Source organism: Pocillopora verrucosa, chromosome 4, assembly GCF_036669915.1.
Source record: "Pocillopora verrucosa isolate sample1 chromosome 4, ASM3666991v2, whole genome shotgun sequence".
Lineage (NCBI taxonomy): Eukaryota > Metazoa > Cnidaria > Anthozoa > Scleractinia > Pocilloporidae > Pocillopora > Pocillopora verrucosa.
Genome location: NC_089315.1, coordinates 22,114,349 through 22,125,879, shown reverse-complemented (window position 1 = coordinate 22,125,879; position 11,531 = coordinate 22,114,349). Strand labels below are relative to the sequence as shown.

The 11,531-nt window shown below is 39.4% G+C and overlaps 1 protein-coding gene across 5 annotated transcripts; it reads left to right on the top strand.

The window, feature by feature from the left end:
• Positions 1-2,446: 2,446 nt before the first annotated feature.
• LOC131778819 (breast cancer anti-estrogen resistance protein 3 homolog) lies at positions 2,447-10,875 on the top strand. 5 transcript variants are annotated; one of them, XM_059095283.2, is made up of 5 exons: positions 2,447-2,554; positions 5,416-5,588; positions 6,256-8,142; positions 8,814-8,982; positions 9,506-10,875. In XM_059095283.2, the coding sequence occupies exons 2-5, from the start codon at positions 5,464-5,466 to the stop codon at positions 9,998-10,000; spliced, it is 2,676 nt and encodes an 891-aa protein (XP_058951266.2). In that variant the 5' UTR covers positions 2,447-2,554; positions 5,416-5,463; the 3' UTR covers positions 10,001-10,875. The 5 variants fall into 5 exon arrangements, with proteins under 5 accessions (XP_058951266.2, XP_058951268.2, XP_058951265.2 ...); XM_059095285.2 differs by lacking the exon at positions 2,447-2,554 and adding an exon at positions 3,812-4,028; XM_059095282.2 differs by lacking the exon at positions 2,447-2,554 and adding an exon at positions 4,241-4,420.
• Positions 10,876-11,531: the final 656 nt, after the last annotated feature.

Genomic DNA, 11,531 nt, shown 5'->3' with positions numbered 1-11,531 from the left:
TTGTAGGTGCAGACAATCAAATAACATCCCAGTTTCCTTTTGCGTCAAAGGTATATTCTTTTCCCGGGTTAATTATTATGCGAGGTCCACAACCCAACCTACTTCCATATCTATGACGTTCGTAATGGATTATATTTCTCATTGCGGACTGAATAGTAATTACTAATATATACCTTTTCTTCCGAAAGCACATCAAAGAAAGAGTTTTTCTCCTCAACAGACAGCTAGACCTGAGCTTAAACTGCGTTCACAGATGTTTGAGCCCTGCAGCCATTGTTTAGGTATTTCACTGAGTCTGTTACTGGGGATGAAAGTTACGAAGGATATGAATTTCCAAGAAGTTTCTGTCGCCCAGAGAGCCCTCAGCTCTTACCTTCACTGGTGCGGCCGCCAATTTGGTCACAAGGCTTTCTCGGGTCACGCTGAGGAAATTCTTTTAAAAGAAGTCAGTTCAAGAGCCTAAGAGGTGCATCTGCACTTAGCGAAAACCTACGAATGGCGAATAAATTCAAGCATGTAGCCGGTTTAGGGCCATAGAACAGATACCTTCAATAGAAGCTGATGAAGCTAAAAGGGTCGAAAGAGATAAACCTATGGCAAAAAAGAGTATTTCGCAACTGAAAGCAATGCATGCACGCTCAAGTTAAGTTAACAGCAACTAATTTCGGGCTTACTTCACTGAGAGCTTTTTCACGAAATGTTTATCTTTGCCCCTGCAAATTAACATTTTCGGAATGAAACTGTTTTATTGAGTATTTCATGCAAATTCGTATTTTTATCAAATGTAATTCTGATAACGCTGACAGGGTCAAAGGGTACTCAAATGCTATCTTTTTGAAGCATGGCTGCTTTCACGTACTTTCGAAAATACTTATGCCGATAACATTGACATGTAAGGATATGGAATTCCAAATAATAATAGGAACCAAAACTGATTTTTTAAAATGACAGAGTAAACCTTAACACATACCTAGATAGTTTGTGTAAACTGAATGAGAAGAAAAACTGTCAAAAACCCAACCATTAAGCTTGCGAGAACTGATGATGTAATGCTCAATGGCGTCAAAAATGTCTACACCGTTGTTATCTTCCTCTGATTCTCTGTTCTTCCCATATAACTGACATTGATAAAGTTGAGTCCAGAAAATTAATGAATTTTAGTTTCAAAATGGTTTAGCCCAAGCATACCAAATGAAGCTGAGCGCAAGAGTTCAGCCACTTCAGAAACAGGAGCTTTATCTCGATCACCCCAACTCACCGGTGCACATGAACTTCCTTGCTAACTTGTCTTTCGTAAAGTATACGTATTTTGACCGACGGAAAAGGAATCCAGCGATCCACCCAAACCATCGAGAGTGTATGGTTTTCTTAGTTTTATTTGTATCTGTGTTTATTTCATTTTTTTTATTCATCCGATATTCTTCTTTATATATCTATTAATGGTTGGCAAGTTTATCTTTCTTGCTTTCTTTTCTAGTCAACGGATTTACGTCAACAGGCACCACGAGACTTTCTATTTATTTCTGCTCGGAAAAACGCCGCGTTCCCTCGTTCAAATTATTTTTAGTTTGTTTGTGTATTGTCAAAATAGAATCCAGGGGTGTTCCGAATGATATTAGAAGGCTTTCTAGGATTACTTTTGTGGGTGTTCCAGATTGTTACAGTGTTCCCAAAAATAATACATTTCTGTTCTCGACGTAGTTCACACTAACGCGGTTACGATAATCCTTTTAAGCAGTTTAGATCACCGCCTCGGAATTTTGTTAAGGATTTACGATAAACAATAACCAAGTGGGAAAGCAGTTGCACCCTTCCACACCCGAAAACGACAAACAGTGCAAAATCAGGCAGGGAAAGCTTATGAGTCATTGTCCTGGAAACATAAGCTCAACTGCGCATAAACCGCAACTAATAGAAACCTTGTTGATCACTTGAGGCTTTTCTTTGATCGTTGGACCCCCTGTGTATAACAATTAACTGTCTATGCCCTCTTGCCTAAAACGACTTTAGCACCGAATGGAACAAGCAATATTCTTGATTTTACCACCTGTCTCCTTATCATTTGCTCATGAAGCTATTCAGTAGTAATTTGATTAGCCTGATGATCAAGCAAATTACCTAATTAAGTGAACTTTGGGACCTGAAAAGATTCAAAATTTAAAAGACGCCCTTAGGGTAAGTCGACAAACAGTAACCGTTCTGGTGTTGTTTCCATTTGCCAACCGCGCCCTCGCGTCGATGAAAATCTAAATTCGTTCGTTTCCATACGTGAAAACCCGAACATTCTCGTCAAAATTTCCGTTTGTGGCAATTTTTACGAATGATGACGTCTCTCGAACTTTCGACACGTCGTAATCAAGTGGGCAGACATTGGCGTTGACAAAGCCGTATTGTATTTCACCAATCACAAATGAGTGACAAAGTCGTGTTGTATTGGACCAATCACCATTGTTCTATTATTAACTGCGTAAACCCTTGTTCTGTGATCAATCGTGCGTTTCAATGAATCTTGTTTATTACAGCGAGCAGGGATAGATGATTTCGAATATTTCAGGTAAGAATTACTCTTAAGCTTTTGTTCTTTTGAGATGAGAAAACTTCGGGGCATCACACTAAGGTCTTCTGCTCTTTTGTGACCTATCACAAGGTTAGCATTTCGTGACACAGAAGCGGAATTTCTGTTCCACAACACCATAATTCGTAGAGAGGTGTTTTCGATCGTTCCTTGAGTTTATCTACAAGCTTTTCATACCTGCTTTAGTCTTTTCAAAATGTAAAGTATCATCTGTCAACAATTCGAACACGCAAGGCTTTTAATGTTCGTGAGCACATGTGGAAGTTTAATGTAAAACTCAGCGGTATAACTTGATCGTTTTGTAATCTCCTGTATGAATTACATGCATCAAGAGTGATCGCCAATACTTGGAAAGCCTTGTTTTTCTGATGAAAAATTTGAATGTGCCAAATCTTGTATCAAGTTAAAGAGGATGATTTCGCTGTTTCAATGAACCCTTGCGATTCGTTAAGAAGACGCGGCTATAAGTACACATTCGTCTTTATTTCGTTTACTCTGCCAGTTGCTTGTGTACTTACCTTCCATATTCTTTGTTTTAATTGATTTCATTTCGTATTCTGTATGCGCTCATTGTGTTCGAGGTATCAACTAATGTACATAATTTAGTGGTTAAACAACTCATAATTGTGTATCTGAAGAAATTTTAGAAAACTGATTTCTGCTTTGTGACAGGAGAGCTAAAGGAGCTGAGGCAATTATGTTTTAGCTATAAATAATGTTTAATAGTCTTTGGAGTACTTCATTACCTGAATTTACATGCAAATTGCTCGCTGAACATCAATAATTGCCATTCTTCGAGACGAACTCTTTTACATATAGCGCCGCATATTCCGGTTGTAACACACTATTGAATAGAGGTTACCGAGTGTAAATAACAAAATTGCCCTGTAAATTGGCAAAATTTTCGCTGGTGTCTGCGGCTTAGCACTCGGTTTCAGCTGATTGACTGGCCTTGCTGAGAGTAAAATTCTATGCATGTTAAGAGCTAAGAGCTGGTAATAGGATCCTAGGGCAGGGCAAAGTCTTGAGCTTTTTCCAATTGCAGAGTTCTTCGTTCAGTTGAAAGATGGCACCGTATACGCTTGGCTTTGGTGAAATACGTTTCCAGTAAGCACTGACAATGCATTTTAACTCGAAAAACCGGTCGAAAACGTCACTTCCGGTGGGTTAAGTGTATGAAAATAAAACTCATGGCTATTCATATTCATTTGATTTGTAGAGATCGTCTAGACAAAAATGTTTGAACACGTTTTTTGATTTATCCTCGGGGCAAGTTCTTCAAATTTCGGTGAATTTCGATACTTCCGAGTGGGACCCCACATTCGCCGGCTCATTAGCAGACTTGTGCGAGAACACTGGAAATTGAAGAAGAGACACCCAAATTAATAGACAAACGTCAACATTTTTTATCGTAAAATAATCTTACTTTGGTTGGTATTGGACTTCAGAAAATGTGAGTTGCTTCTTTACCTGCTGAGAGACTAATGTTCACCAAATTATCCTGAAGAACAAAATAATTGTGTCACGTTCATTTCGTGTTGGATTAGCGATCCATGACTTTTAAAGATGATTCGGAAGGGTGTGAAATGCCATTATTCTTTTCACATTGTGAGGGTGATTAATTATTTTCTGGTCATCAGCTTCTTTAGCACAATCTACATTGTTTCACTTCGCTCTCGGTTATGCCACTTTCTGCGCTCATCGGAAAAGTCATTGCAGCATAAGTAAAGTACTTTGAAGATTTCACTTCTTGACAAAGTTCCGGCCAGCGCTTGTATATTGTTTGTTTATCGGAAAACCTAATGAAGTAACCAGAATATTTACCGCGAGAATATACGTCAGAAAGTAAGTATCGGTAAACCGCGGAAGATATTTGATATTTTTTTAGTATGATTCATGTTCTTCTATATTCGCCTTACACGTGCTAAATGTTTCGTTTCTTGTTGAAGGAACCGGCCTCAACGAGTGTCGGTACGTGGTGTCTTCTGTGATAGACTCCAGGTGGAGCTTTTCATAATTTAGTATTCATCGGTAAAATCGCATTACTCAAGCATTCTTCTTGTCTAGTTTGAATATCGATAACGTTTACTTAATTTGTGGAACAGGATGCTTTTTTTTTTCTTTTTGCTAAAGAGCTACTAGTGACAATAGCAAGGATCAGAAACTTCCGTTTAGAACAAAGCTGTCTCATGAGGTTTCTTATGAGTCAAGGGAAAAGAAAATCGTAGCAGACATACAGAAGTTGAATTGCTTAAACTTTCACCTTTCAGATACGATCTCGTAATATTCTGACAGCAATGTGAAAAGTGGTCTAAATAATAGAGGAAAAATCGTCTGTGAAGACAAAAGTAATCCTGTCAGAATCGAAAGCGAATAAGTTAATACTCTCTGCTTTTTTTCCCGGCAATGTATTGATTACTCTCTCAGTCATTTCGTCGTAAGTTATGAGTGTAATTGGTTTAATTATCCTTTCTGATCCAAAGCAGAAGGTGCTAGTGTTCTGTTCAATGTGTGTACACGCGATATTCTAAAGCTACACTAGTTACCATAGCAATTATCGAGCTCCTATTTAGTTAAGATTTAAAACATATCAGAGTAAAAGACAAATAGCAAACGGGATCGTGGATTCCTGAACTACACACTGTTGTTTGCTCTGTTTTGCGTCTCTGTTTCTTTCAAAGCGGCATCTATCGACCTCTCTCGACCGTATCATAGCAGCTAATCGGTACGGTTTCAATGGCGCCTGATTAAGTGACTTAGGCGCTCACAGCACGTATTTAGAACAAGAATGCTCTGTGAATGTTTTGCTGAATGTGTACTCGGTTGAAATTTTCTTTCAGCTTCCTGATCTCCGGTTAAGAACCGCGAACGAAAGCAAGAAGTTAGCTATGTCATCGTCATCACAGACAGCCTTTCGAAGCCGGAGCAAGACTCTGCCATTGCCTTCCAGAGTTAAGATCGAGAAAAAGATTGTACAAGAGCCCAAAACAAGGTCGCCACTTCCCTTCAGAAGGTTAGTTAGGTTATCAATACTATTGTGGTGTGAACTGAAAATATGTCCCATGCAATGGTGTCGTATCTCGTAAATTTACGTGTTCTGCATAAAATAGTTTTATCATTGAATTGTTTAATTAAGATGCGCACCGTTTAGTGGTAATGTTATCTACTAATTTTACAGACACAATTGAAATACTAAGAGGTCTTGTGTATATTACGTTAGCGGCAAATCAGTTACTGAATTTCGTAATGGATACTAAACAAACGAAGAAACACGATAGTTTGCAGATAAGCGCTGTGTGTTATTAGATAAACGTCTGGGTCTTATTTGGAAACAGCGTTTGTTTCGAAATATTTATTTTATTCCCTTTCGACGACTTTCCTCGTTCCTTCCTTGGTAAAATAAACAGATTACCTTGGAAAAAAATTGTCGCCTACATCCATGTGGTTTTGACGTAGAGGTCATAACTATTTAAACTGCCGTGACTTTTTAAACTAGTTTGAAACAAATCTTGTTTATTTTGGGGACTTAATAGCCGCACTATCAATTATTTCTCAATATAAAGTTATTTTTATTTCTTTACGTGTCACACATCTGTCAGCCTTGCGTGACAACTTAACTGCACTGCACTTTTTTAACAGTGATGTACAGGATTATATTGACTATGCTCTTTTGTTTACAGATTAGCGGATCTGTTGAAAAGGAAGAAAAAGCGAAGTAAAGGAGCTTCTGATTCATTCAATGTGCCCTTAGAAAGGCAAACCTGGTTTCATGGAAAGATCACAGCAGATTTTGCAGAGCGTTACTTACGGCGAGACGGAAACTTCTTGGTGCGTGAAGACCCCGCAAAACCAGGCAGCTGTTTTATCGTGGTGCGCCACAAACGGTCAGCGGTTCACATACCACTTGTCAAAGTAAACTCGTCCAAAGGAACAAGAATAAAGTATAGGACAGAGGAATCTGAGAACAGTTTCGATTCCATATGCGAGTTAATTCACTACTATGTAACAGAAAAGAAACCATTAACCCCGAACACTTCAGCAGTAATCACTCATGCTGTCAGCCGCGATGCAACACTTTTGTCATCAGACGATTTAAAAAGTATGAACTCCAATCATCATAACAGGTATGTAACAAACACTGTTCCTGCTAATGCCTGTCCGCCCAATCCCCCTGGGACTGGTCCCCTGCGTCAAAGACGAATCGACAAACCTACTCGCAAGAACAGTGATCCCGGATTACATCTTGAGGTTAACACAAATGGTGTCAAAATGCGACATTTTACAATGGATTCTCAGGTGAAAATAAATGTTCCCTCCTCCCCAGAAAAATTATCATGGACAATTCAGCCGAAACAACGGGAGAAAATTCCCGAAGCATTCCTTGCAAAGGCCGAGAAAGAGAAAAATTTGCCATTTTATGAGACACCGTTAGGAGAAAAGAAAGTCGAGGATCTGAAGGAAACTTTACAAACGTCGGAGCCATTTTATGAAGATCCTAATGAAAAGGAAAGTTTGGAAAATTACTATGACAAACCTGGAGAAAAGGAAAAGTCACCAACGTCAGTTGATGACATGGAGAAAATAAAACCTTCTGATGAAAAAGAGGAGCTGGAAAAGAATGATGGCTACTACGACAGACCTGCGAATGGGATTAACGACCAAGATTTTTATGATAAACCGTCTCCCATAGAAAGCTCGGAAGAATACTACGACAAACCACCGAGACAATCCAGCCAAGCAAGCCTGTCGAACACTTCCAGAGAACAAAGTCAGGAAGATGTTTATGATAAGCCACGACGTAGCATTGAATGCCTGTACGACACACCACGGGCCAGTCAGGATAACCTATACGACAAACCACCCCCCAAACCAAAAAGGACTGAGTCTTTCAGGAACTCAGATCCAACTGTTTCTTCGAAAATTCCTCCCAAACTCGTGTCACGATGCAGTGCGCCTGCATTGCGGACCTATGATTCTGACGCATCTGCCCGCCGGGGTCCTTCCTTTGAAGCTCTTCCGGAGAAAAGGCATTCAGGGGCTGAGTTTTTCTTGAGGAAAGCCACTTCCAAGAATTTATCTCCAGGTGGAGTTAGCTTAGAGTCTGAAGCTTACTACTCTACGCCTCCATCAAGGCAAACAGAAAGTCCTTTGTCATCAAAATCTGACCTCGGCTCGCCTGAGAATCTAGACATATATGACGTACCAACTGAATCTGGCGCTATTTCGGGACAGGAGCTGACACCATCAAAGCCAACTGATGGCGAGAAAGAGAACCAAACGAGTCCAAACGTGGCAGATAACAGACCTAAGCGTTCAGGTTCTGTGGACAAACAGGGAATCTTTTTAAATGTGATGAAAAAGATTGGCGAGAACTTGCTTTCTCCGTTCCTAGAGATTGACTGCCTCACCCTTGCGAGACACTTGACTCGGGTGGATCTGATACAACTATGGGGCGAGGAGCCGCAACGTCAGTCTTGGAGCATTGAGGATGGCACTGGAGGAGCCAAAGGCCTGGAAATTCTTACGCTTCCTCAAGGAAGGGATCAAAGGGCACAATTACTTTCAAGGTTCGCATCTGTTAGATTTAAGAATTAGAACTTAAAATCAGTTTTGCCTAAGTTTTAGGTTACTCCACCATCCTAGTCTATCAAAAGAATGTCTTCCTTCTTAAGGACGGAAACGTTATGTGTATTGATTAAGGGAAAGACTTCGTCGCACATTGATAAGGGAGCATCTTTTACGTCCCAACGAGCACGCTACTACTCTGACCTACCTTTGTTCCTCTCATCATGTAGTTATCACTGTTCTTATCATCATGTAGTCATCATTGTTCTTATCATCTCGTAGTCATCAAATGAACATCCCACAAGTGTACCATACTGGTATCTCTACATATTTCTCTGTGGGGTTATTAAGCATCGCACTAGGAATAAAAGCTAAGGGGGGATAGAAGAACCACAACAACTTTGACAGTTAACATGACAACTTACTCTTCTCTTCTCGCCATATGGCTTATCCTTCGTTTTTTTCACCTTCGTGCATGTTTTGAAGAATTTAACTTCCCATCAAGATATAAAAAAAATCAAATATATTTGAGAAAAGTAAGAGACCTTCGTCACTCTGGTTGCCATAATTTCGTTCACTTTTCAGGGAGGAAAAAATACTTAAGCTCGACAGAGTGTTTTCTTTTTAACCGTAAACCATCGGTTATTACTCTCGCCTTTCCTCTTTCTTTTAGATTTTCTAATGTGAGACACTGGGTAGCGACATTAGTCGTGGCTGCGGGTGACCTGGGCACCAGAGGCAAAGTTCTCAAAAAGCTGATTGAGTTGGCTGACGTTCTGAGCGACAAACTTGGTAACCTGGTGTCATTTATGGCTGTTATGGAAGGACTCTCCTTACCTCAGGTACTTTTTCGTCCTGATTCACCCGTTTAGTGTACAGAAGGGAGCGTCAGCAACGGCAACAACATACGAAACGTCAACGTTGACTGAAAAAAATTGACATATATTTTAGAGCAGTCTGCAACGTATTTGGTGTGTAATAAAGTTTGCTCAAAGACTGTGCAAAATTATGAAAAAAAAAAAAAGAGACTGGGAAGAAAGGAGGTTTGATAGTTTTGAAGATTTAGTGTCGTCTTATATTGCCAGTAATTTTTCATTCATGGTTAAATTCCTGTCGAATCATCTCAAATGAAAGAATCGATGGCTTAAATTACGCCCTTGGTAAAAAATATGTTGAGTTTCTTTCTTTCCTTTCTTGCCAGCTTGAGTGATGAAATTTTGTGGCCAGTTTGTGCCGCAGTCTTTAAATATTAGGTTGATGCGTGCGTGCGTGCGCGCGCGAGCTTGAGTGAGTGCGTGTGTGAGTGTGCTCTTGTGTCTCTGTTTCCTTGAATCTGTAAATCCCTAAATCGTGGTTTATCTTTAGGTAACGCGACTTCACCACGCGTGGTCTTGCCTTCATCGCCAGTGCAGTTCTACCGCGATTCTCTACCACAGCACTCTCAAGCCTTTGGCGGGGCTCTTGAGCTCAGGGGCTCCTAGCCCTTTTCCCGGAGTGAGCCTTCCTTATATCATACCCTTGGTCAGGTACCTGGAAATGACCCCGGAAGAAATTCTCAGTGACTGGACACATGCTGAGGTAGACCTTGGGTTAGAAACAATATCGGCACATTTGGACTCTGGGCGCATTCTGACGCAACAGCTTGAAGAGTTCCGCGTAGAAGCAATTAATCATCTACGCAAAGATGACTTTGTAGTCGATGCTAAACTCATTGATTATTTCCAAGAGAAAGTCAATATTGGAAATGTATTAGGACTGGGTCCTGATTCCACCAACCGGACAAATAAATTAAGGACTTTGCTGCAATGGCTCTCGGAAAACGCGGAACATCTCACTAGTGCAGAGACTTCTGGAGTGTAGAGAAGGAAACTTTGTACATTTATTTTACAAGTTAGTGTTCCTGTGATCTGCTGCTGTTAGTTCATGGTTGTTGGGATGCCATTTCATATGTTTCTGTTAGGTCGTTACGAGAACACGGTTGTCGATCTTTCAATCATGAAATGATTCTAAATTGTAATTCTGTATACTCTGGACTCTGTTTTGATTTTTTATTTACAAAGTTGGTGTTGATTTTTTTTCTTTTTTATGGCCAGAAAAGGGTTTTCGTTGACATGGTAATTTTCACATGTACAGTCCTTTATCGTACACTATGTGTAGTCATTTTCCACAGATCACAGGTTTCTTTTCGAAAAGTTTTTTTTTCTACTAAAGAAAAAGGAGAAGATAAGCGAATGTCTTTCTAATTGTAAATAAATCACCCGAATTGGACCTTGTACTGAGTTTTAATTCCGACAGTCAGAGAACTTTTCTATATATACATGAATAAAATAATTCTGTAATCTAGAAAGAAAATAAGCAATAAGAGAGAAGAAGGTGTCTCACTCTGCAGTTATTCCATAATTGCACAGTTATGCTTAGAAGAATGACTGCGTATCGGTCTTGGAAAATGTTAAAGTGAAGCCTAGAGTTGAACTCAGTGCAAATTTTGGAAACATCAAGGGTTTATTTTAATTTTTTTTTTTTTGTAAATTTTTTTAAATTCATTCTAGATGAAAGAATTTTATTTCAGTGTTGAAGTTCTAGCTTGTCTGGACCTCGACTTGAAAATTTTATGAATTCTGTTGATGCCGAGAACATAAGATGTTGTACACAATTGAGTTTTGAACCAGGTACTTGTAAATATCAACAGTTTTTGGTAAGAAGCTGAGAAGTAAATTAAAGAGCTTTGTTAGTTACCACTGACTGAATTTGATTGAAGCGATTCTCTATATAGCGTTTCATATCTTTCAACTCTGCCCTTTCATTTGACTCCACTTTTAAAATTCAGTGCTATTTTAAGCCTGTACCTTAAAACCCTCCTGTGTGGTAGTGAAAGCCATTGAAACCTATTAGTTGCGTCTCCATGTCGATCTGTTTGTTATGCTGTTGCAAGCAGTTGTTCCAATTTGTACTTTAAACGAAATCGTAGTGTGTGACCTTTTATCTCAAAGCTATTAAGCAGTGCAGTTCCATGTGGTGCCGTTTATTGGGCTCTTCATGAGATGGATGAGGGTCATCTAAGACTGAACACAAACTTAGCGTGCGATCAATAATATAACAGTGAAAACGTGATAGGAAATCCTTTTCATGTGGAGTCAATATTTGTTTTCTTGAACAAGCGGTAGCTCTAACTTTGAAGTTTTGTACAAAAAAAAACCCCAAGTGTTCGTTTGTGTGACCATTCAAATGAATGCTATTGAGTAAGCAGTGCCTTCATGAAAATTCACCGCCCAGTTAAAAGGCTTTGTGCTGAACGCAATCCTTTACCAAGGATCTGATTTGAACATCAAATCTGCCCAACAGTACTTTCCTTTACTTTGATCCTTTTAAATTAATTTTATCACCTTGGAAT